Genomic DNA, 27,170 nt, shown 5'->3' with positions numbered 1-27,170 from the left:
CCCTTTAACAACTGGTTCTAAATCGGCTTCTAAATTTAACAACCAGTTTGCGTGAACCAGTGCGAACTGGCTCCAGCTCACTACGGGTTATACCCCAAACCCTGAAAGTTGGGCACCCCTCTTCAAATGCCTTCATTTACTGATTCCTTTTCCCAACTCACACTCTTACACGAAAGCCTCTTGCATGCACACCTCAACCATCCTAACACAATATGAACATGATCTTCTTAGGATTCATTAAATTCTATTAACTGGAGCACTGATATAAACATCTTTCATCAAGACATCTCTGAAAGCAATTTGCAAAGATTAAGGGCCAGATCCAGCCGAGCATTTAAGAACAAGTTTAACTTTTGTCATAGGATTATTCAGCAAAGGAGTCAAGCACCCTTGAAATCAAACACTTTGCTGCATTGGGACCTAAGTAATGAAGCTGCAGAGAATCTCGGCCTGATTTTCCCCCTCTGCACGACACCATTTACTTTCACTAGCATACCTGTGGTTGGAGATACCGGCTTTTGAAATCCAGTTAAGATGCCCATTTTAAAATCTCAGCTGAGTTATTTCTTTCAGTTTCCTTCTCTGGGTGAATCTGCTAAAACCACTAGCCATGTTCCTTGCTGTTGTGGTTTGAACATCCTCGGGGCTGTTCGGTGAAATGTACACCTCACTTCAGGGTATGTTCCACTAATAACATTGTGTCCCTTTAAAACAGTCAGTTTGCACAGGGGAGGTGAGGTTCAAGCCCCAGGGGTGAAATTCTGACCCTGCTGAAGTCAATGGAAATTTTGCCAATGGACTTCAATAGGGCCAGGATTTCACCTCAGGTTGTTTGCTTTTTTGTAACCATCTCCAAATTTTCAGCTCTGGCATGGGAGGCACAGGGCACTAGGAACCCTAACCCAGCCACGTGGCTGCTGTCCGAGGTGCTGAGCAAGTCCACCTGCCACAGAAGTCAGGTGCTCATCACTTTGGTCAAATCCGGCCATGAATAGAGTGTGGGATACTCAGAATGAGAGAGGGAAAAGAAAGAAGTGAAGCCATATACAGAAAGGAAGGAATAGCTTCTTTCTGCCCTAGTGAAGGGAAAGAATGAAGTTCACATAGACATCCCCCAAGAAGCTGATTAGAAGGTCTCTGAAAGCTTCTCGCTCATTACAATTTGGGTAGAAAGACTTTCCTTCTGCATTACAGTATGAACCCTACAGGCACGAATGGCTACACAGAGGGGGAGAGATTTAAGGGAGGGAGATGGCAGATTTAAGAACTGGAGTGGAAGGGAAGATTATTGCTCACACGTCCTTTCCCTTCTACAAGACGTGTTCCTCATTGTAAGCATCATGCAAACAAACCAGCAGACTTCTTCATGCCTAGAGCTGGTTGCAAAATGGAACTGCTGTCCCGAGGTACTTCTAACTTGTAACTAATTACTACTTGTAGTAGTGTTGTTACTAACACGCTTAGAATTAGTAACTACTACAAAACACACGTCACACTTTTCATTTTCATACTTTTGAGAAATCAAAATAATATAATATAAGGTAAAAGACTGAACAAAATGAAATGAGAAAATCTAAACAAAACATTTCAACTTTAAACAAAATGCAAAAGTCAAAATGAACCATTTCAAAACTTTTTTGCAAATTTCATTGAAAATCGACACCATATTGCAAAACATTTCAACTGGGCTGAAACAGCACTTTCTAATAAAAAAACTGTTCCACTGAAAATTTTTCAACCAGCTCTACCTAGGCCATATGTAGCTTGGTCAGGGGTGGCGGGGGGGGGGGAGGAATTTTGCATAATGGCACATAATGTGGTAAAAGGAAGCCTGGATTTTCAAAACTACTAATGACTGCGGGTATTTCAGCATCCAGCAGTCCAACCTGAGACACTGAAAAGGGACCTGATTTTCTGAGTACGGGTGGCAAGCACACACCTTCTACGGTATCTCCAGTTTTGCTACGAAAAATGGAGGTACCTAAAATTTAGGTCACTGTTTTCTTAGAGCCTAATATCAGGCCCCCATGGGAGCCTTTCCATTATCTTCAATGGGTAGTGGGAATTAGACCTTTAAAAAAGTGCTTAAGCATGGTGCAAAATAGTTAATTGCCTTAGCTGTCTAACCTCTTATACAGTGATGAGACGGCAGAAGTACTTACGACTGGAAGAAGCTGCCCTCTGGAGAGAACTGCAGCATGATCCAGGATGCACAAGCTACAAGAAGCCTGTTTTTTGTTGTTGTTTTTTTTGTTGGTTCCAGAAGTGGGGGAAAAATGCCAAGGGAAGAAACAAAACAAAAGAAGAAAACTCCCTTGCCTTTATATCTCGCCTCATACCCACTGTCTAGGCCAGAGCTCCCGGGCAAAAATAAATCCTGTGTCCAGCAGGCCGTCACTCATTAAAATCCATCATGGTAGAATGTCAAATCACTCCAGCTTTTATGCTCATCTTTAAATGTAAATAGGAGCAGGTGACTCCGAATGCAGCTCAGGTTAGTGGCACTATAAGCTAAAACCCTGAACGTGTGTGGGTTCAGCAGTCTCCAGCCCTCCTGCTTCATGACAAGAGTCAATTTGTTTAATGGAAATGGGGAGTGGGAAGAAGTAAACAGACTTCAATGCCAGGGAGACTGGGAGGCTTTCCTATAATGCAGGACCAAATAACAAACAAATATTCACATCTAATCAATGGAGACTGTGCAGGAAAAGAAACACACAATATGATGCATGGTCTCCTGCAGGAGCTGGCTTGTGCTAGGAGATCTGGTGTGGAATTCAAAGAAACAAGTAGTCACGAAGCTGTCCTTGGACCCCTGGGTTTCTGACAGGGCCAGCTCCAGGGTTTTTGCAGCCCCAAGAGGCGGGGGAGGGAGCCCGTGATCAGCGGCACTTCGGTGGCAGGCTCTTCACTACCAGAGGGACCGCGGGACCCACCGCTGAATTTCCGCCAAAGAGCCAGATGTGCCACCCCTTCCCCTTGGCCGCCCCAAACACCTGCTTGCTGCGCTGGTGCCCGGAGCTGGCCTTGTTTCTGTGGCAGCTCCTTAAACAACAAAGACTCTGAGATGCAAAACAGATCAATGGGTGTCTGTCTCTGTACAGCAAAAACCTGTTAATAGCAGCCACCAGAGTGACTGTTATAATTCGGATCCCTGAATACAGGCATAATGCATTTGTGTGATTTGTATAGGAGAACAGTCAGAGGTGAGGGGAAAAATTGATCATCTCTTGGGGCAGGTGGCCATTTGCACTGTGTACACATGGATATCTATCTCAGGTATTTATCTAGCCCCCATAACATATATCTGATCACCTCACAATCTTTAATGTTTTCATCCTACTACACCCCCGTGAGACAGGACAGAGCTGTTATCCCATGTTACCGATGGGAAATAGAGGCCCCGAGAGACCTCACAGCTTGCCCAAGATCACACAAGAAGTTTGTGGCAGAGTAGAGAACTGAAGCTAGAACTCGCAGGTTAGTGACTTACCCACTGGAACATCCTTCCTCTCCAAAGTCCCATGTTCACATTATGAGCCAGATTTTCAAGAGTGCTCAACTCCCATTCAAAAATATAAAAAGGGCCACATTTTGAATACAAACTTTTAGCATCCATCAGTTCCCATTGTGATACTATTGTGGTAGGAGTGTGATTCCCCACTGCATCTTGCGCAGTGGGGAATCATGTTGCAGCAGTGCAAAATGAGTGTCTCATGCTTCCAAAGCAGAGTAGGAGTGTTTTGTACTCACTTTACACTGGTGTAAGTGGCATGACAAGGTGGAAGACAATGAACAATCAGTCTCTATATTAATTATGTTGTATTAGTGCGCACACATTTGAAAGACGCAAGAAAAAATAATTAAAGGGCTGAGGCTCTCAAAATGATGTATTTTGGAAAGAAAAAAGATTATTAGTTTTGATTTACAGTTTCAGGATTACTGGGGAACTATCAATAGGGAATTCATTAACAATATTCTTAGCATTATTTCTAGCACCACTTTAAATTATTCAAACTTAATGAGTTTCTAAAATCTCATTCCTCGGAGCCTATTCTATTCTAGCTAGGTTCTTACACTCCACTCCTCACTGCAGTTTCTGGTAGCCTTCTAGCAACGCATTGAACAATGTGACCAACATCTCCATATACCTGTTCTCTCATCCTCTTCCTAGGCAGAGAAGCACTTGCAGGGAACTGCCATGTTTTGGTATGGGTTTTAGGTGGGGTTTTGTTGTTGTTTTTTGGTTGTTTTGTTTTTAAATTGATATGTTTTTATGTTAGCAAAGGGCAGGTCAACCAAATGTGCCTTGGACTTGGAGAAGAAGATGATGAGGTTTCTGATGGTCACTTGATGCACCTCATCACCACTTCACAAACAGCAATTTATCCCCACAACACCTGTGCCAGGTAGGGAATGATTCTCATCTCCATTTGGCAAATGGGGCACAAAAGGGTTCTCAGTGGGATTTTGGAGCACGAGTCCCAATGACATAAGGCTTCTGATACTAATTTCTTTAGGTGCCTTCAGCGAATTTACCTCAAACAGTTATGAGTGGCAGAGCTGGGAGTCGACTCCTGAGCCGTGAACCCCAGCTGAGTGCTTTACCCATAAGCCTCTCTTCCATTTCACCCTTAATGCTGGGGTTTAGTTTCCTCAGTTAACTTTTTCCTACTTTCACATTCTGGTTCTCATGCACTTCCTGGTAGCTCACTGGCATGTCTTTTTGTTCCAGCTCCACAGGGATACACCTAAATTGGAAGCAAAACTTCTTTTCAATTACCCTTTTTTTTAAAAAAGGGAGGGGAGAGTTTCTGTTTGCTCATCTACCGTGTCTCTGAACCACAAGTTTAAAATGACATTAGAAGGTCTGCTTTGCTAACTTTTCATGAAGCGCAAAGAGCCCATTTCCAAATGACGGTATGTGGACCAAAGCCATCCCTCAGTTAGCACCTGATCCAGTTCTCACTGAAGGCAATGGCCAAGCTCCCATTGATCCAGCACAACACCACACAGAGCATTTGCAATGAACTTCAATGGTAGCTGTAAATGCCTTGGGGCCTGGCTCCTCCCATTCTAAGGGAGGCATCACATTTTCACTCTGTGTTCTGCAGTGTCAGCTCATGCCAGTCTGCTTCAGCTTTCAGTGATGGTCAGCTGAGGTGCATTAATGGACACTGCAGATGGGGTTTGAAGTCTAGCCCTTCAAAGGGTATTGGAATAGGCAGGCAGCCTTTTCATACACCAAGTTCTCACAGAGGAAGGTCATGGAGCAGGCTTCTAGGAGCACATGGTAGAACTCCGCTTGAGAATTAATGGACGAGTCAGAAGGGGACATGATTTCCTGCTACTCATGGAGTTTACTTCCCCTGTGGATACCGTCAAAGCATCCCTATCAGAGATGATTTCTCTTTGGAGCTCCTAAAGAGTCTTCTGAGGAGCTATTACTCTGTCTTTGGGGTGCACGAGCATGCACTAAATGTCAAAAGACCCTACGCTGGTGAGAGGGATGGGAGGGAGAAGAAGACATCCAAGAACATATCTCTACAAGACCATATCCCATTTCACAAATAGAACACAGCACTGTGGCATCAATCAGCTCCATATCGTTTTCAGAGACAAAGGACAACTTTTCCAGCAAAGCAGAGCTTAATATACATTTCTCTGACAAACAGCAGGGCTGCCATCCTCGGTTATGGTCCCAAGAGAGTGTCTTTGATTCCAGGGGAAAAGAAAAGGCCGTGGTTTGATGTTCAAACTTGTCTAGTGGATTCAGACACACAGTCTCCATTGCTACTGAAAGGCCAGCTGGTATAAAGTTGCACAGCTTCATTGTAATCAATGGCATTACACCAATTTACACCAGCTGAGGATCTCCCAACACGCTGAACTAGACAGCTTTGAATTCAGCCTAGATTCACTGTCCTTCTTTACTGTGGGTGCATCTATCTCTAGGACATGGCTAAGAAAGGTGATTGTTTTTTCAGGGAGCTCCTTCTTAAAACACTGGCAGCATGTTGCTACACTCAACTTTCTCTAAGTCCTGAAACACATGTTTCAATACATCCTTAGGAGTAAGATTAGCACAGGCATTTGAACACTGCCAACAAATGTTGTGTTACACTTCAAAGGTATACTAAACCCAAGAAGTATGCTAGGATATATAGCTAGTTAAACATACTACATAAGCAATACTCCGACTTCCTATTAGGCACATTCTTCATCTTGACTTTATATGGATCCATTAACTGTGATTTCTTTCTTGCAATTAGGGAAGAGGGTGGCTGTTAAACTGGCAATGAAACTTGTTAGCAAGTTGTGTATAATTTCGTTTGTGTTTGCCAAGCACTAATTGCCTCTTACTTAGATGTTTTTTGCTTTGCCGTTTGGCTCAAAGTATTTGCAAAATGAAATGTATTTTATGCAACTGACTGATTAGGAGAAAGCCAAGCTATAGGATGGTTCCAGCACAGGCCTTAGAGACACCAGACAGAGGTGCATTCTGTGGCTCATGCACCGATGCTTTTCAGTAAGACCAAAACCAAACTGCTGCCCTAAGACAAGGCAAAGTGCTTAGAAAAGGAACATTGGACACTAGTCAGTGAGTGGCTCATCACATGTAAACCATGCAAGGGTGGATTACAGCTCAGAGACAGCTTGGGACAGGGGCCATGCATAGGAAGGCTCTCTGCCTTTAGGTTCACGCTGGTATCTAGTGAGTTTAGGCTTTGATGCACACATGAAGAGTCTGGCTATGGGGTAAGGAACTAACTTGAACTCCACTCATGCATCTGTCTAACACTTGGGCAGAGATGACATCTCCATGCTAACCACCTCAAATATGTTAATTCGGGCTAGTAGCCAACAGGACCTATTAGCAGGTAACCTTGCCACAATGAACAGCTCTGGGACGGTGGCTTCAGTCTCTTCTAAGTGAGGTGCAGTTATAGAAAACGTGCATCTTTCACTTAGGTGGGAGGGGCATGAAGTTCACTCCTGGCTACTTTGTAGGGGCACATTAGCCTGGGACTTCCTGGCTCCCAGTGCCCAGGAGTATCTTGGTCAAGCAGCCTCTTCCATCCTGAAGAGGAAGGTGCATTCACGCTGATGATAGGACGTTTGTCACCTCCTCCTGCAAAGCCACAGTGCTCCCTTTTCTCCTCTCACAGGTTCTGGGGAGTAAATGAAGTATTAAAGTGTCGAAAACTATGGGAAACCTTGGCAAGTGACTCACCACTGGAGTGAGCACCCAGGTAAAAGTGCAGGGAGCTGGGGGAGGAGAAGCACCAGCAGCGTTTGTTACAGAATATATTAGAACTGTGTGACCAGCACGGCGGCCCCAATCCTGAGAGACAAAGATCACCCTAACCCCAGCCAGAGGTCAAGCAGCAGGTGCTCAACACTGCTGCGGATCAAGCCATCTGTAACGTTTAAGCAGGTCACAGGCAATAACTGAACCCAGGAGTAAAGACAGGTTCATTATGAAATTTCAGAGAGAAAGGACCTATTAGATGAGACAGTGTCACCTCTACCATGCAGGATGGTCTCTACGATACGTACTTATGATCTTTATTTCCCAAGTAATAGGACTAGTATCACTTCTCTTGGGAAGCTATTCCAGTGGCTAAGGTCTCATCATTATAACGTTGATGTTCAGCCTCTATTTTCCTGTGCTTGGCTTAGTAACATTATTCCTTGTACCTCTCTTTGCAAACATGATGTTGACATCCTGTAAATATTTGTAAACCACCATGCCCCATCCTGCCAAGGCATTGCTCAACCAAGCCAGACATGCTGATATTTAGCTCTGTTAGGTTTTCTTGTATGTCAAGCCCCTTCATGCTCTCATACATCATAGAATATGAGAGTTGGAAGGGACCTCAGGAGGTATCTAGTCCAACCCCCTGCTCAAAGCAGGACCAATTCCCAACTAAATCATCCCAGCCAGGCCCTTTGGTTCAGCCTGACCTTAATACTTTAAGGAAGGAGATTCCAGCACCTTCCTAGGTAACTTATCCAGTGCTTCACCACCCTCCTAGTGAAAAAGATTTTCTAATACCAACCTAGACCTCCCCCACTGCAACTTGAGACCATTACTCTTGTTCTGTCATATGCTACCACTGAGAACAGTCTAGATCCATCCTCTTTGGAACCCCCTTTCAGAGTTGAAAAACGAGCTATCAAATCCTCCCTCACTCTTCTCTTCTGCAGACTAAACAATCCCAATTCCCAGTTCCCTCAGCCTCTCCTCATAAGTCATGTACTCCAGCCCCCTAATCATTTTTGTTGCCCTCCGCTGGACTCTTTCCAATTTTTCCACATCCTTCTTGTAGTGTGGGGCCCCAAATTGGACACAGTCCTCCTGATGAGGCCTCACCAGTGCTGAATAGATGGGAATGATCACTTCCCCCAGTCTGCTGGCAATGCCCCTACTTATACAGCCCAAAATACCGTTAGCCTTCTTGGCAACAAGGGCACACTGACTCATATCCAGCTTCTCGTCCACTGTAACTCCTAAGTCCTTTTCTGCAGAACTGCTGTCTAGCCACTTGGTACCTAGTCTGTAGCAGTGCATGGGATTCTGGACTTATCGTTGTTGAACCTCAGCAGATTTCTTTAGGCCCAAACGAAACTGGACTACCCCAATCAGCAATCCTACCAGATGCAGCTCTCAACTTGAAAGCAATATGACAATTTCACCATACCCTGAAAATTCCTAGGCAAACATTTTCAAAGATGGGTGAATCAACTATAAAAGTAGCCTGATTTTTCAAGTTCCAAGCACTTAAAAACTGCTACTGCAGTTAATAGCAGCAGCATGCAGTCAGCACCTCTTAAAATCACGTATCTAGGGTCCTAGATATGGGTTTTTGTGTCTGGTTTTAGGTAACACATTTTAGTGTTGGCCCCAGTTTAATAGGGAACTGAAAAGGTTTTAACCAACAGGATTTAGAAAGAGATTAATCAAGATGCCTGGTCTACAGTGAAAAGAGCTTTTAAAAAAGTAAAAATGAAATTTGTTTAGCTACTACCCCCTGTGTCCCAGCCTTGACACATCTGCAGTTCTGTACTGTTAATGCCCCGAACAGGGAATGGCATTCATAGACTTATAGACTTTAAGGTCAAAAGGACCATCATGAACATCTAGTCTGACCTCCTGCATATCACAGGCCACAGAACCTCCCCCACCCAGTCCTGTAACAGACCCTCTAACATTCCTTGCACTGCTTGAGGATATCAGACTACTAGAGAGAGACGTCAGGGCCAAAGTTTGCAAGAGACACTAGTGATTTTGGATGTTCAACTAGAGACATGTTAAAAAGACTGATTTTCAATAAATGCTTAGCACCTGCTCTCTGAAGGTCAGGCCTCTTGAAAAGCCATCTCAGGTTGGACACCTGGAAATAGAGGCAACCAAAAGTAACCAGGCACTTCTGAACATCTCTGAGGCGTTTTTAAGCTAAGAAAGGAAAGAACTCACTTCAAACAAGTTGGGAGAAGAATGCAAACACTTGTGACCACTTTAAAGATACAAAATCCTGGATTTTTATTTATTCAAGGCTGGGGTTTTTAAAGAAATCTAAGGGAATTCAGCATTCCAATCCCAATGAATTTCAATAGTCTACTTTGAAAATCCCAGCCTTCATTCTTACCTTTCCTTTTCACACCTTGCTTAGATCATTACAGTTTAAAGATGTTTATTCTGACAATTCACTAGGCACTGTTGATGACGCTGATTATTTACACTTCACACAAGGAAACCAGGCTAGTTATTTTCACTCCCACTTGTTTTCTGAAATGTCCACGATCACTGCTATAGCATTTGCACTCCCATCAAAGTAAGGGAAATGCTCAAGAAAACCTACCCTGACCATTTTCATGGAAACAAAATATTATGAAATGTTTTCTATTCATATAGGACCAAATCCCTATTTCAAAGAGGGCTGCAGGGGCTTAGCATCTGTAGGAATCTGACAATCTCCTTCTTTCACTTTTTTTGTTTATAGCTGATATTCTTTGACATTGTTTTAAAAAACCCTAAACTTTTCAATTTCCTTGTAAAAAAATTACTGTCTGACATCTATGTTATACAGATGTGAAAAAAATAAAACAAAACACAAGGCAACAAAAATAGAACCTTCAAAGAAAACAAGAACTAAAATTACAAAAAGGAAGCCAATATTTTCCCAGTGCTGAATTATGCTGCATAAGATCATTAAAGAGAAAAGCCCTCAGAACTCTTACAGCTTGCAAGACAAGATATGTGACAGCTATGACTCACAGGGTAATCTCCTGCTTATTTGGAATTTAGTCTATCTTACATTTTCCATTTTTCTTAGTATGTCTCCCTTTGTAATAGGAAGCATATTAACATATTCAAATACACCATGCTCCCTGTACAGAGTCAGTCATTCAAAGCCCAGATCACAGCCCACTAGCACCTGTGTCAGGAATGCATCACATTCTAAGGTGCTTTAAAAATAAATATTCAAAAGCTCTGAGTCAGAATCCTCCAAGTGCAATGCCCACCATGGAGCTGTCAAAACTGCAGCGGGATTACATGTCCTGAGATGACAAGATCCACACGAGACCACATCCCTGCTTCTTCTGAGGCAAGCAAATGCCAAGAACTAAACTTAGATTACCTTCATAGGTTGCTTTGAATCCTAGCAAGTTGCGGACGCTGTCTGTCTGGAAGAGTAGCCACATCTGGTGATTTGTGCTGACGATCAGATCAGGAACCGTCATACCTGTCAAACTGTTAAAAAAAATATATGCTTATTTCCCCTACAGGGATATTTGGCTTGCTGTCCATTTCAAAGACCACATACCCCTTTTCTGTGGGGTAGACAACAACTTGCATCAGTGTATCAAATCTCACTTAAAAAAAAACAAAACCTAAATGAGCAAATTTTAGTGCTTCTAAAAGTAAAATATTGATACATCTTCCAGGATCCAGGCTTAGAGTAGGCAAAGACTGAACAACCTCAGCCCAACCACATCTTTCTCTGAATCCCAACACACAGCACTGCTCCTTTTCCCTGGGCCAGTCCTAAACTGTCTAGCAACAAAAAATGATAACAGGGCCAAGGTTTGCAATGGTTTATTTGTCCTCTCTGAAGGGCAGTAAGAAACAAATTTATCGGAAGACAGTGAGGTTTAGTGGATAGGGCACTGGTCTCTTAATCAAGAGACTTGGGTTTTGATCTGCCCGTGACCTTAGCAAACCATCTAGGCCTTGTCTACACTGCAGGCGGCATAGCTATGACACTGTGGCTATGCCGACATAACCCCATGGTGTCAATGTAGCCTACAACAGAAGGCTTTTTCCATCACTGTAAAACATGACCTCCTTGAGTGAAAGTATCCAGGTTGATAGAAGCATCCTTCCACCAACCTATTACATCTACTTCAGGGGTGTCACAAACAGATGGTTAAGGGTTAATGTCTCTTTTACCTGTAAAGGGTTAAGAAGCTCAGTGAACCTGGCTGACATCTGACCAGAGGACCAATGGGGGGACAAGATACTTTCAAATCTCGGTGGAGGGAAGTCTTTGTTTGTGTTGTTTGTTTTGTTCTTGTTCACTCTTGGGGCTAAGAGGGACCAGACATACACCCAGACTTTCCAAATCTTTCTAAATCGCTCTTTCATGTTTCAAAACTGTAAGTATAGCCAGGCAAGGCGGATTAGTCTTATGTTTGTTTTCTTTCAACTTGTGAATGTTTTTCCCTTTTGCTGGAAGGATTTTTACCTCTGTTTGCTGTAACTTTGAATCTAAGGCTGGGCAGGGGGAGGTCCCTCTACTCTATATGAATCTGAATACCCTGTAAAGCATTTTCCATCCTGATTTTAGAGAGAGAATGTTTACTTTTTCTTTCTTTAATTAAAAGCTTTCTTTTTTAAGAACCTGAGTGATTTTTTTCCTTGTTTAAAGACCCAAGGGGATTGGGTCTGAACTCACCAGGGATTGGTGGGGGGAAAAGGTTAATCTCTCTTTGTTTTAAGATCCAAGGAGTTTGGATCGCTGTGAAGCTTCCCAAGACAACCCAGGGAGGGGAAAGTCTGGAGGGGAAGGAGGTGGGATGGTTTATTTCTCCTTGTTTTTAGACCCAAGGGGTTTGAGTCTTGGATTTCCCAGGGAAGGTTTTGGGGGAACAGGAAGTGTGCCAAACACTATATTTTTGGCTGGTGGCAGCGTACCAGATCTAAGCTAGGAATTAAGCTTAGAAGGGTCCATGCAGATCCCCCACATTTTTATTCTAAAGTTCAAAGTGGAGGAAAAAACCTTGACAAGGGGTTAGGACAACATAGCCACACTGCTCATGAGTGCGCATTTTTCACATCCCTGAGCATTGCAGCTATGTCTGCTAGAATTGCAGACCAGGCCGTAATCTCTTTCCTCTCCCACCTGCTGTCCAGTTCGACTGTGAGCTCTTCAGGGCAAGAGTCAAGCTCTCACTAAGGGTCTGCACAGCACCACGCTCAGGGGAGCCCTGATCTCAGTTGAGCCATTCAGGCAAAATTGTAATGTAATAAAGCAACTTCCAGTCATGAAACAGACGCAAAACCTCCAGGTTAGGAAATAAGGACTGAGTCCACCCTTCATTGCCTCCTCCCCCACCCTTCAGTAAACTTATCAAAGCAAAAAATTGGTAGCAAAATATAATAATTACCAAGTTAACACTATTCATTGTACCACACTTTAGTTATGACACCGAAAGTTTCACGGCGACACAAAAACAAACTGCAGATGGCACAAACACTAGTGCCCTCGCGATCCTCCACAAACCCTTGAGATGCCATGATGCTACACTCCAGGGAAATGCCAAGGTGTTTAAGCAAGGCCATCACCCTGGAAAGATATTCTCAGGAAGGCTGAACCACAACCCATTAAGAAATGGCACAACAGATCCATGTTCAACTACATAGCAGCCCCTTAATCTAACCACTGGACATCCACCTAGCTTTGTTCACACACACACACACACACACACACACACACACACACACACACACACACACACACAGATTTGATAATGGAGTAGGGGGCGTGGATTATAAAGGTGAGGAATTCACTTTGTTTAGGGGCAGGATTGACTTTTTAAGTTGCCTGGCTTACAGGTGGTGGTTTATATTAAATAGTACTGCTGCAGCTAAAGTATTATTTGTGAAGTATTTTTAAATTGCGTTATTCATGTAGGGCACTTTTCGTAACAATTGCATAACTGTACACAGACACACACACACACACACTTGCTGTATGTCCTGCATCATCCACAGATCCAGTAATAGCAGCGCCTGAAAGCATTCTTGATTAAATTGATCCCAGAGCTCATGAGGCAAAATTATCATAAACCAGCACTGCATGGGAGCGACCACAGTGGCCATCCACCGACAGCATCAATTCCTCTTTGGGGTTTTTGAAAGAGGCAGACACACGAAGGAAGATGGAGGATTGACAAAGAGGAAAAGATCATTGCCTCAAGGTTTCACACACGCTTTCAAACTCCACCTTCCTGAAGACAGTCATGCTGAGATGTTCCCAGCTGAAGGAAGGATTTGGATGCCCAATGCCAACTAATGTTAATGGACACTGGGCAGCTGAATCCCCAAAATCTCAGCCTCAGACACTCCATCTCATTTGAAGGACACAGATGTCGTACTAGGCTGCAAGAAGGGAGAATGACAACCACCAAGCTCCCACAGCTCAGTCTGGCACTCTGATAGTTTACCACTCTGCACCATTAAAGTCATTCAGAATTTTTCTCTTGGTTTCAGCGGATGCAGGATTCAGTTCCTAACGAGCAGACGAGAACTGGTCAGGACTAGTGACAGAAGCAAGGCTGGTGGTGGGTTCTGAATCAGAGTCCAGCTCTCTCAGCCAGTAGCTGTAGCTAGTGGGTACACATGCCATGCAGGTTTAATTGAATCTGCACTAGAGCTGGGCGAATCCTGCAGGATGTCACCCCTCAAACATTCATTCACTTCTGCTGCCTGTGTGCTCCTTTTGCACCCGCTCTCACTAGTGAGTTTTCAGCTCGCACTCTGGGATTGAAAATTCACTCCCTGGACGTCTTTGCACCATTCACTGGATGGTAAGAGTTACACTCATCCAGGCAGGAAACAGAAACAATATTGTGTGACTTGTGCAACCAATCATGGCTAAGCAACAGCAATTCCAAATTTGCAGTAGCAAGGTGTTGAGTATTTAACATCAAAAAGTGTGGACCAATTAAGCACTAAGACTAAATCTGGGATGATCTTGATAATAATACCATTGCCTGGCTCTTACATAGTGCTTTTCATCAGCACATCTCAAAGTAGGGTCAGTGTCATCACCCCCCTTTTACAAATGGGGAAACTGAGGCATGGAGAGGGGAAATAACTTCCCCAAGGTCACCCAGCAGGCCAGTGGCAGAGCCAGAAACAGAACCCAGGTCTTCTGAGTCTCCACATAGTACTCTATCCACTAGATCACACTGATTCCATCTGTTCATGGACATCCCACAACACGAAAATGAGGGACCATCCATTGACTAGATTATTTATTACAGTCTATTTCCTCTGCTCTAATTTCCATGGTCAGACCAATCAGCTGTGAAATGTTCTGCGACACTTTAATTACAAGTACTTTCACAAGTCATACTTCAGAGTTATATACACCGTGGGTGAGAAACGTTGACTCAAATATCACTGGAGTTCACACTCTGCTGAGCAGAGACAGTACAAGATAAGGAGAGAAGGCAGAGAGAAATTCCAGAGGAAAAAGAGTGAAAAATTAAGCAAAATGAAATCAGAGAGGCAGGCAGGCAGACAGACTGTGGCAAAATGAGAAGAGAAAAAAAATCTAATATAATCTCATATAATAAGAAATAGGTTACATACAGTAAATAAGGCAACCACTTATGCCAGCCAGGATTTTGGACTGTTATGCTACTCATAATGCATGGAACACATTTTCTTTAGCTGTAATATATCTACATAAAGAGGAAGATGAGCCTAGGACCCCAGATAACTTGGATCAGTTCCCAGTTCTCACAAATACTCTTTGGAGTCTTGGGAAGGTTCTAATATGGAGATGAAAATCCTTCCTTGCCTCTGCACATGAACTAAAAAACAAACAAACCAGAGTTAAAGAAGTTTACAAAACCTCACACTCAATGAGGTTCACCAGTCCCAAATGGTCAGTAGTTATCTTCTCTATGTCAACAAAAAGGTAAAAGCTCTCTACAAAGCTATACAAAACTGCACTGCACTCTGCTTCAGTGTATCATATGATTAAAGCTCTGGCTCCTTCCACATACTGGAGCTGGATTTGAACTGATGTCATTTTCAGCAATTGGTGCTCTCCCTCAACCCCTGTCCTTCAGGCTGTGGAGGGGAGATGGGACCTAGTGGAATAAGATCAGAGGCAAACCCTCAGAAATTGGTAGATCAGAGACTGGGGCTTCCAGGCCTCATTTTCTCTTTCAGGTTTGTCCCATCCTGCTTGATATTTAAGGGCACTTGACTTATCTTCATGTTGCAGAAGGGTAGTCAAAACCTGCTGTGGAGTTATTTATTCACAGGTGTACGCACAGTTTTAACCAGATAATCCGCAAAGTACGGAGCAGAGAGAGACCCCAATGGACAACTGAGACCTTTCACCACTATGTACACTTATTCCCTTAGGTCTAAATTCTGAGGTCCCTTCTCAAATTTTACTGAGTCCACTCAAACACACACAGTGACCTCAGTGAGTGTTTTGCTGATTAAGGACCCCAAGAAGTGATGCTTAGTTTGTAAGCTCTTTGGGGCAGGGCATGTCTCACTTTCTGAGTTTGCAAAGCTCCATGTTTACATGCACTTCGCACTGGTAAAAACAACTCCACATGATGCACAGCAATCAGGCATGATCCACTTTCAATTCCTGCTTGTTTAACATTTGCTCTTCCACTGGATATCTGACCCCATGCATTCCACTTTCTAGCTACCGTTAATCTCTCTTGCTTTTCTCAGGCAGCCTCACACAAATAATTCAAATATGCCTTCAGCTTAAAGCAAAACCATCTCTCCAGTTACTATACAGGAACTCTGTAATGGCGTTAACATCCTCATAAGTCAACCCTATCATGATGTACTTATTTCCAGGCAGTTAGCATAATGTCATTCACTGAATGATCATTTACTATCAAAAGTTGTAGTCCAACTTTACTTTAGCATGGCAGGAGTGGCCTAGGTTATCGAATGGACCAAAGTCTTTCCTTGGCAATTGAGCAGAATTCCTTAGCCATCAATGTGACTTTTGCATGCAGAACAAAGATAGAATGTAGCCCTATAAGCAAAAGGATGCCTCAGAATTTTTATCTACTGAGATAACTGTGACTGCATATTACATCTGTAAAGGAACTGATATCAATTCAGTGGACCAGATTCTCTGTTGCCTTGGGCCTTCTGTTATCATTTACACCAGTGCAAAACGAGCATAAAATGCTATCAGCTCAAAATGGTAATGATTTACATGCACTTTGCACAGGTAAAACAATTGCACGAGATGCAGAGCAATTCAGAATCAAGTGTCATCTGTTTTCAATTCCTGCTTCTTCAGTATTTGCTCTTGTACTAGATTTCTGGCCCCACACATTCAGCTTCTAGCTATTGCTAGTCTCTCTCATTCTTTCTCTTCTGTCAAGCGTCCAAACATAGAGACATCACAGAAGGATGGAAGCAGCTGGATGAGGGAACAAAGATTATGAGGGCTGCCACGGATGGACCAGAAGATAAGGTGACTGGGAAGGAAATACAAGGCTCCAGCAAGAACATTCCTTTCATTCTCTACTGCAGACCATGACACAAAACATTCACTGGCTTCTAGCAAACAGGCCCTGGACCCTCCAGAATCCAAACCCCTACAGTAAATATCCTGATGCAAAAGGCGTGTACTGATTTGCACAGTGCTAAAAGAAACTACTTACACATAGAGCACAGTTTTCTGGTCTCCAACCTGCCCTCCATCACCCACTGTCAGTGTGTCGTATCCTCTTTCCAAGTCAAATTCTTCAAAGGTGAGTTTGATAACCTAGCAAAGATATAGCATATTAATATGAATCAACCACAGAGTCTGCAGCTCCTCTTGTTTATTTGTGTGTGTGTCTATCGAGGAGCAATTTACAGGTGCATTAAATCTTCTGGACAGTGGAGATGGTGTCTGGTCTCACTTTTTATTGCATTGTGGCATTTCTCCCCAGACGCACACAGCTATTACTGAAATCATCATTTCTCTGCCGTGTCAATTGATTTTCCCTATGCATTTACTGATACAGAGACACGCTGTGACGAAGTGGGGGGGGTTTCTTGGGGTTTTCTGTCTTTTCCAGTGTTTGCATGCACAGGGGGTGGGACTCAATGTACCTGGGTGTTACTAGTTTAATGAGGTGGGGGGAGAGGGAGTTTGTTATTACAGAGGACCGGAGAAGGACTCAGGACCCCAGCCCAGGAGACACAATCGGTTCTGGCCAGTGGGAGGACAATGGGCTGCAGAGAGAGGACCCCGGTGACCAGACCAGCCGGTTCCAGCCAGAGGAGAGCCAGGAGGAGAGGGCACTCAGGCCTTCCTGTTTACGACCCGGTTTACCTGGAAAGAAGACAATGGACAGAGGCAGGGCTTGAGGCTGGGGATATCAGAGACCCAGCTGGGAAGCAGGGGGGCTCGGGGCTGGCGAGGGGAAGCAGGCAGAGCCCACCTGGATGCAGTGATACTGGGATGTGTTGTTATTTTGAGAGGCCAGGCCTGAGGCCCTGAGAGTTTCCTGTGCTGTGTTCAACTCTCAATAAACCCTCTTGTTTTATGCTGGCTGAGAGTCACTCTGGTCTAGAGAACAGGGTTGCATCAGCCCCTTTGGGGGTGAAGAGCCCAGGGGGTCTAGAGTGCGTGGACTCCCGGAGGGGGCCCACAGCAGAGACAGACGTGCTAAGGCTCAGAGAGGTGCGGCTCCAGGAGGTGGAGGGGCCTGACCCCGAGAGAGAGTGGACCCCCGAGAAGGGCTGTCTCACTGAAAGGGGCACCCCCCACGGACCGCACAGGGCCAAGAGTGGGCACGATCTGTGACACACGCCCATTGAACTTACAGCACAGGGGTTATATTCGCTCTGCTGGTTGGTCACTATTGCCATTCGATTTTCTTTGCAAATTGGGGATTTGGCTTTGGGTGATGGATTTGAATGCACATGTAAGTGGCATTTATCAGTCAAACACAGTGCAGGCATGTTTAAAGCAGCCTGGGCACTAGGCTAGTCAATCTGGTGGTGGTTGTGTACTCAGGTGGTTTCCTCCCTGGTTTAGTGGCTGCCGTTTCTCCCTCTGCTTGAGACATCACTGCATTGGTTAACACTGGTGGCAGCTCCACCGTCTCAGAGCAATGGTTTCAGACTCTCTGCAGACTCAGATGTCACTGCATTCACTTACAGTTGGTTCAAATGTTCGGATTTTCTTCACATAAACATTGGATGGGATTTTTCAAAGCACCTCGTGTGATTTAGGAGCACAAGTCTCACTGAAAGTCAAAGAGAATTGTGCTCTAAAGTCACTTAGATGCTTTTGAAAGTTCCACTCATTTTAAAAAAAATGAATGTTTCAGTCTGAAACTGGGGACTGAAGCCACAGGCATTGGCCCACTGTGACTAGACCTTAATTCTGCCCTGGGCAAGCTCTGTAACCTGCTGCTAATAATGGTCTGCTTTGCAGAGGGGCTAAGCATGGTAATCAACGGGAGCGGTACTTCTCAAAGGCTCCCAATTCAGGAAAGTATGTACGCATGTATTTAAACACATCCTTATTCAGAGAAGCATCTATGCATGTGCCTATATGAAACAAACCTTCCTGTGATACTCATAACACCTTGCGATTATCAAATATTAATTTATTAAATCTAATCTGTTTTTCAACTATTTATGACAGGGGCCCCCAATGCGGTGCCCGTGGGCGCCATGGTGCCCGCCGGGGCGTCTAAGTGTGCCTGTGTACTGGCCAACGGACGAGCATCCAACAAAATGCCGCTGATTTTCAGCAGCGATGCCTCTGGATGATGCTGCTTGTCGGCGACATTTTGGTGGATGCTCGTCCGCCGCCACGGTCCTCCATGGCTCGTCGTCTGGTGCCCGCCAGATGAAAAAGGTTGGGGATCATTGATTTATGATATTTATTTAATTTTGCATTTCAGATTAGAAATAATCTAAAATCATAAAGACAGGGACATGGTCACCCCAAATGTCTGCACAACACCACACAAGCATTATGCCAGTAAATAAATAATTTCATCCGGATTGGGACAAGGGAGTTAGGTATGAGATCGTGAGCTGGTGTAAACTGACAAAGTTCCATTGACACCATTGGAGTTACACTAATTTACACCAGTTGAGGAACGTTGCCCATAGTCAATTCTCTATGGGAAGTTATTAGGCATTGAAGCCAATGTAGTTCCATCATGTTTCATCGACTGAGTATCTGACCCTAGGTTGGTCAATTTCACATTCTGACTCCCATCAATTTCACTGTCATGCACTAGCCTGTTCCCAAAGATGAGGGAAGAATGTTTAAACCACGTTGTCACTGAAATTTAAAATAAAATTCTGTTAGATGTGTCTATTCATATTGGATTGTGGGTAAATAATTATTTAAGAAGTATGTAAAGATCAATTATATTTGGAAGCATCTCTCCAAAGGGACACCACTGACATTAAAAGAAAACAAACAGATGTCTGTCTGAACATTTTTCATCTACTATAGTTAAAAGCAGCATTTAAGGTTCCAGTCATGCCAGGACTTAAGCATATGCATAACTTTAAGCACACGAGTAAGCCCACTGAATTCAAAATGAACACAGATTTCAATGGCAATTAATTTAAGTGGTGCTACCCCCATGCTTAAAATTAGATGAGTGAGCCAGTATTTGTGGAACCGAGGCCTAAGATTACTATAATTGCAGTAGACAAGAGAAAAGTGTGTGACACTTTTTTTTCACATTTGACAGCACTTTGTTAAAACTCATTTCATTGTATTTCCTGTTTTCCTTCATGTTATGTGGGTCTTCCACACAGCAGCAGGGAGAGGAAAACATTTTAAAAATACAGAAAAAAATGTGAGTGCAAAATCACTATTGCGCAAGGGAAGATGTAGCATCTTAAGCCACTTCTAATTTTATTTATCTATTTATTTATTTTAATTGACCAGGTATCCAAAGGAAAATATCCTTTTAAGAACAACGGGTATATATATATATACATATGTGCGACAGGATGTATCAGCTCCGTACTGGGCCAAAGGGGGCTGACAAATCACTGTGGGCCCAGGAGAACACACCACTACCCCCCACCTCTGCTGTGCATGCTCCAGGTGGAGGGGACAGATAAAAGGAGATGGCCCAGCTCAGTTGAGGCTGGCTGAGGAGGAGGAGGAAGGATGTATGCTGCAGGCTCCTGCAGAGGAACCGTCGACTCTCCAGACTGCAGAGATCATGGAGCTACACTATGCTGTGAAGGCCCAGCTGACTGCGGAGACTGACAGGGATACTGAGCTGCTGCCAGCAGAGGAGATGCCCGAGATAGATTTTATGGTAGGAAGTTAACCAGGGAATGTGTTAGGACTGAGGTGTGACCCCTTAATAGGGAGTTTACTGGCTTCATTGGATCCTGGGTCAGAACCCGGTGGAGTAGGGTGGATCTGGGTTCCCGGTGAATTTGCCACTAGGTGTGGCTGTTGGGGACTCTTGATATAGACTAATTGTTTGCTCTGCCCTGTCCAAGGGTCTGGAGTTCCTGACTGTGATCACTTGACTTAGCAGGGAATCTCAAGGAATGTGTGATGGGGTGTATGAACCCTGCACTGGGAAAACGGGGGTGACACCCGTGGGGCAGACTGAGCTCCCGTGACACCACGATTCAGGCAAAATGTTCTTTGCTCCTTTCTTATAACTAATCTCTTTAAAATGTGTAAATCTAGGAAATCTAATGAAATTAGACGCTGTGGCTATCACATCTTGGGTAGAGCAGAGCATTCAAAAGCTTTTGGATTCTAAAACAAAGGGATTAACGGTATTTCATGGGGGTTTAGGAACTTGTATACATTTTAGTACTGATCAACTCCAATTCCTGATTGCGGCTTACAGTAAATGTTCTTAAAATCCCCAATCTTCATTCTTTTATGTTAAATAAAAAGCTACTAATATTATCAGCAATGCTGAAATATTAACCGACACAGAATATTATTGAACCAATAACAATGAAATAATGTGATTAATACAAAGAACAGAGGGTTGTAAAATGGCACACATCATTAGTTAAACCAGTCATGCAAGTAAACTGCATTTTAAAGAGTCCGACCCTCATTAAATAGCTAATTACGTTCTAATATACTGTAGACTATAACTTTGTTGCACAAGAACAGGATAGCAAGTGTAACATTTATTTATGTATCTTTCCCTCACAGTTTATATTATTTTCCTTTTGGCAGAAGACTGAACATTATTGAATGGGACAACCACCACAAGACCTCCTGGCACATGCAGGAACACTAACGCCACAAAGCCTCATTTTTAATTAATTGACATGACAGGAAACAATTGGCAAAGTCAAAGAAATGGGCTCAAATATGCCTCATGATTTTAAGGCTTGATCCACTGCAATTTCTGACATGAAGGAGGTCACATTTGGAGAACAAAATTACAATAATAATCCTGTCCATGTAGTATAGTGCCTTTAATGTGCTCATCTCAAAGCGCTTTACAAATATTAATTAAGCCCACGATATCTGTTTGAGGTCAATAAGTGACCATTCCTATCCAGTAGATACATCGATACAGCAGGGGATGTTTTTACAGCTGGAGAAAAAAAACACACTGAGGTCAAAGGACTTGCTCAAGGCCAAAGAGTGAGCAGGTGGCAGAGCTGAGCACAGAAACTCAGGCATTTCTGGGTCAGATCACTAGATACCCAGCTCTTTTGGAGAACAAATATTTTGGCTCATTTACCCAAAACTGTATCCCATGCCTCATTTAATCAGAAGCCAGTTTAGCGTTTCAAATCTGTAAGGTGCTGAGCAATTGGAGCAAGCCACATAAACATGTGCTTTCATTTTAAGCATGTGAGCGATTCCTGCTCCACGTCTTGTAACACTGAGCTCTAGGAGTCCTTCTCAGAAGAAACATTGACAAATGAGCTCAGTTTTATTTTAAGAACGGGGGAGTCATCACCGTGACAAATATATATTAAGTAACTATCCTTAAATCAAACTCTAAAATTCCCAAGCAACATTTTTCTTACTTTGGCTGTTCATGAATTTAGATTTGTTTCCCCACTGGTTTAGCATGCACAGTGAAATGGACGTTTACCATCACTGACCAAAAAAACCCCTCATCTTTCCAAACCTGCCCTGTATCATATACAGAACATCAACCTTGCAAAATGCTACTGCCCCATGTTGGTTGTAAACTATTTAACACCTTGCTTCTTGAGAAGAAAAATAAATTTACAAAAATGCAGCAGCCCAACTCTCTCCTTTTCCCAACTAAAGGACATTTGAACCTTAAAATATAAACTGGAATAGCCGTATTGAACTCAGTGGATCCACTTGATTTACACCAGCTGAGGATGTGGCCCCTACAGTTCTTTTCTAAATACAGAACAGATGATTTTCAAATGAGTTCTGAGTTTGGGTCAGTGGGTTTTCCCATCGCTAATATTAAGAGCTCATGTGGGAGCTAATCCAAAATCCATTCAAGTTAACAGGAAATCTCCCGCTGACTTGGATGGGCTTTGGATCAGGTCCATGATGCTTCTATCTCTAAAGAGCTTTAGAGAGATGTAATTAAATCGATCTTCAATTCCCTCTCTCCCCGTGATGGAATGCACGTAAGTGTTCTCCTCCCTATTTTACAGATGGGAAACAGAACCAGGGAGGTAAAAGTCTGAATTCAGTAAGGTATTTAAGCATGTGCCTAACTCAATGAACCCTCACGTGCTTGAGTTCCTTGCTGAATCAGGGCCTACACGACTTTCTCACCACACCAAAGAATGTCAGTGCCCAAAGTGGGATTAGAACTCAGGAGCTCCCAGCATGACAGCGATGTGCTGTAAGCCAGTGTACTAACCCAGACAGCTTGCTTTAATAGGATTTTGCATGGGTGCAGGGAACTGGCCACACCAGGCAATCTACTTGCTAGACGGGGCCTTTGCTGTCATCACATGTATTTTATTCCATGATCATGCTTTCTTGTTGTTGAATGCAATGATTTGGAGCTGTATACATGTGTTTTCTCTTTGCCAATGAGATCTCTTCTTCACAGGTTGGGGTATCTGCAGCCACAACAGATTCCTTCAGTAGCAGCAAATGCTAAATGCAATTGATTTGTTTTTGCTGTTTGCCATCTTCCTGGGGAGTGTCAAAAGGCAGCCCTCCCCTTGGATCGGCCCCTGGGACCTCAGAGAGCATTCTCTGCCATTTGAACCGGGTGCAAGACATCATTCTTTGGTCATGAACTGCATCTCAGATTAACATGAAGAAGCTAAACTGTTCACACATGACAAGCAGGCACAGCAACGGCTTTTCCGAACACATCAGTGCATTTCACCTAACCTCTTGTGCTGCAAAGAGATGGAGAGTTTATTCCCTACCTGGAAATCATGTCTCAGGGATGAAGCACTCAACAACCTGAAGTCTTCGCAGAAACCCTTTATAGGCTGATAATTATCAAGTTACTTAAGGGAAAAGATTATATTTGTTTTCCATGGGCTAGTGTAAACTGATATAGCTGCAGACATCAAGGGAGTTAAACCAGTTGAAAATGTGGTCCATCTAGAACAACGTGTATTCTCTACAGGAAGTTATTAGGCATTAAGTCAGTGAAGCTACACCTGCTGAGGATCTGGTCCTATGGATCTGTTGTTATCTAATCAAGGTTTTTTATTTATTTATTTATTATTATTAAAGTATGTTTACAAGCTAACGAAGATACCAACTGGAGAAAGAACAGTGGAGATGGGGGAAGCAGCAGCAGGGTCGAGACAGCGTCTGGAAAGCATGCAATGGGTCATTCCGCCTAGCAATTGTGCATAGCAGAGGGAAAACCAGGAAACAGATTGCTGGAGGAAAAGCAGAGAAGTTCATTTACCAGCTTTTTCGTGACTGGTGAAAAAGCAAATGGGAATGTCTGGAGTCTGCACATTCAAGCACCACGGGGAAGTGGCACAAGGCAGTTCTCTTGTTTAGGATCACTGAAGCAACTGATATGGCCCTAAACACGGATTTTGGTGCTCAAAGTCATGCACCCAAGCTCGAAAGTGTTATTCTATTTGAAAGCCAGTGTAGACAGTGCCAGGCTGATTGCAATTTCCTATCCAAGCCCGAGAACAAGGAACTGTTTTCTGTAAATTTTATTTACCAAAATTTCATGTCCATTTTCTTTTTTAAACAAATAAAGATGCAGAAAAATAATGATGAAAAATGAAGGAAATATGTCACTTCTCACCTCTTCCCCTGCAATTTCTATTATGGCCCTAAAGTCCTTGTGTCCAATAACCTACCCCCAAGTGCATGTTATACAGCTAATGCATAGTGTTATTTGCCACTGACACGAGCTATATCTAATCCCTCTGCTGCACCTTGACAATTGCTTCCAAGCTGGAGTGGAATCTCTTTTAAAGCATTAACGTTCCACTTGAACATCCTCTCTTCAGATTCAGACACCCTGGATGACACTTTTTGTGTGTTTCACCTGGCACGTGTCACACAGGGTGCAGCAGTGGAGCAGGTGCATGGAAAAACTTGCACATAGCTTTACACTATGTTCACTGAGGAAGCACAACCCTCAGTCCCCTGGAGAAACAAACACTAGCATTAGCTGGTCACTGGTACTGGCAGCTTTTCAACTGTGCCCTTTGCACCTGCTGATCGCCAGCGAAGTTGCTCAGAAGCCAACTATGGCTACATTTTAGATCTTTTCTCTTCATTCACATCACCCCCTCTACATTCCCATGTCACAGCTCTAAGACTAAGAGCCCACAAGCTGACACATGGAACATAGGTTTGTTTTCTAACAGTAGATTCAGCTGCCCAAAAACCTTCCTGAAGTGGCAACAATAGTTCACAGGGAAGCTTCAGAGGCTCGTGGGCTCCCATGTCACAGACAAAACCAGTTTACACCCAGCAAGGGCACAGAGCTTCCCATCAGTCCTCATCCTAGCTTCTGCCCTTGCTCCAGGGCCACCCAGTGTGCAATTTTTGTTTGCCTGAAATCTGTTTTAAATCTTCAGTTGATAAAAAAAGTTAATTTCCAGGACATTTACTAGGGAATCAATTAAACAAAAACAACAAAAAACATAACATATGCCACACTTTGCCCCAAATAGTTCTGGACTAGGGCAGATTATTCTCACGTTTAAGATTATTTCAAGAAATCTGCTTGCAACTTGTACACATTTGTCAAGTGACCAAACTGATCAACCAGCAAAAGTTGCCAAATGTGGGCATGATGAGGGCTAAGGGGAAAGTGCAGAGGAAAATCAGCCAGGGAAGGTTTCAGATAACTTGGGAGGGAGGAAAAGAAAGAAAAAGGAAAAAAGACTGAGAAAGAAACAAATGTGAGAGACACCTGAATTTACTTCTTTGGGAATTCAGGACTTTAGCAGTATGTTCTAGCCTGTTTAACAGAGCCTCTTGAAGTTTTAGGGACTCTCCACAATTCTCCAGTACCTCGTGGACCCACAGCAAGACCAAAGCATTATTGCCTGGAACTCTCTGTGTTATCAAGCATCACTAGTTTAGGGTGGAAAGGCAACAATCTAAAACTCTCCCCCAGCACATGCCAAGTGGGGATGGCAGAGAAAACTCAGTGTTTTCTTTCCCAGCTCCAAACCCCAAAGCACAGGAAGGACTGCCCGGTATCAGCAGTGGAGAGAACCAGTTCCTCCTCCACTCTGGCTTTCCCTCTGCCCTTCAGACTGTAAATCTCAGTTGGCTGGGGGCCAGGTATCAGTCAAGATCAGTGAACATCAGCAGTCGTGTCACGGACGTTCCATGCCCTAACTGAAAGCCAGCTTTAATGAAATGCTTTGCTAAGCTGTTTGGCATTTCAGCACCATTCACATCGAGATATCAAAAAGGCTTTGATTAAAAATAATTACACTGACTTTTAATTACATCTTTTAAAGAAAGATATTTTAAATGGGAGGTACGTGATGTGTCACAGCCTCCCTAAGTAGTCGAGACACATGTGGTAAGTGGAAACCACAGCACCAAAAACCTGAGCAGCTTTGAAAGAAAGCAAGAAAGAAAGATGAACAATGACTTCAAACAAACAAAGAAATATCATAGCAATAACATAGCAATATCTCTTGGAGACCTACCTTGGCTGGATTGAGGGCGGTGATCACCCACACGCAGTAGGCATTGTTATCATACTGAACAGGGTAGTTGGGAGAGGTGATCACTCCGCTGGGGCCCCGGAGATATGTATCACACATCCTAGCTGTGAAGAAGAAAATAAGACAGTGTCTGGGGGAGATTCATCAGCCCTGGGAGGTACATTTAGCTCCTGATTTCGGGAGGTGAAGGAGTGCTCGCATAAAATCAGGAGGGAGACAGATTGCTTCACATTGTCTTCAACAGGTAAGGGCTGTTACATCCCTTGTAGTACAGAAGACACAGGACTTGGCTGTGATGAATAGAAAGGGGATTCTTGATTAAGGCTGCTGAACAGAGACAGACCCTGGGGCTCAGGCTGATTTTACAGAGCCTGTGCTACCCCTAAGGCCACCACACAGGGGCTTCTCTAAGCCCTGGTTCACGAAGGGCACTGCAGCCCATGCTGCAGAATCCAGCGAGGAAGCCCTGCTTCTTTCCAACAGGCAGGCTTCGTTTTCCTTTCTCCAGGCTCCTTTTGTGAGCCTGAGGAAAAACCAACAAAGCAAACGGTTAATGGGGAGAGGCTGAGTTAAGTCCGATTTCTTCACGGGCTGGGGAAGAGTGCAGGTGGCAGCTCTGCTTAGCATCTTAACAACAGTTGAAGTGAAGCAGAGAAGAGAAAGTGCATAAGGGTAACAGAAAGGAAAAGGCCCGTGGAGAACTCTCCCCCAACGCCCTCTCCACTAGCGACTGCGAAGTGCAGAGTCCTGGCTCTGTATCGGCATTTGCTACCAG

The 27,170-nt window shown here is 43.7% G+C and overlaps 1 protein-coding gene across 2 annotated transcripts in view; it reads right to left on the bottom strand.

The window, feature by feature from the left end:
* The window catches only part of CSMD2 (CUB and Sushi multiple domains 2), a 562,181-nt gene that overhangs the window by 243,693 nt on the left and 291,318 nt on the right, over window positions 1–27,170 (bottom strand). The window contains exons 10-12 of one of the 2 annotated variants that reach the window (XM_032802693.2): window positions 26,378–26,499; window positions 16,957–17,060; window positions 10,647–10,759 (exon numbers count right to left, since the gene is read on the bottom strand). The exons of the other annotated variant lie outside the window; for it this stretch is intronic. Of the exons in view, the coding sequence (XP_032658584.1) occupies window positions 10,647–10,759; window positions 16,957–17,060; window positions 26,378–26,499 (339 nt within the window). The remainder of the gene's footprint in view (window positions 1–10,646; window positions 10,760–16,956; window positions 17,061–26,377; window positions 26,500–27,170) is intronic. 2 annotated transcript variants of the gene reach the window in all.

The sequence above is a fragment of the Chelonoidis abingdonii genome, chromosome 25, assembly GCF_003597395.2.
Source record: "Chelonoidis abingdonii isolate Lonesome George chromosome 25, CheloAbing_2.0, whole genome shotgun sequence".
Taxonomy (NCBI): Eukaryota; Metazoa; Chordata; order Testudines; family Testudinidae; genus Chelonoidis; species Chelonoidis abingdonii.
This window is presented reverse-complemented; position numbering and strand designations above follow the sequence as displayed.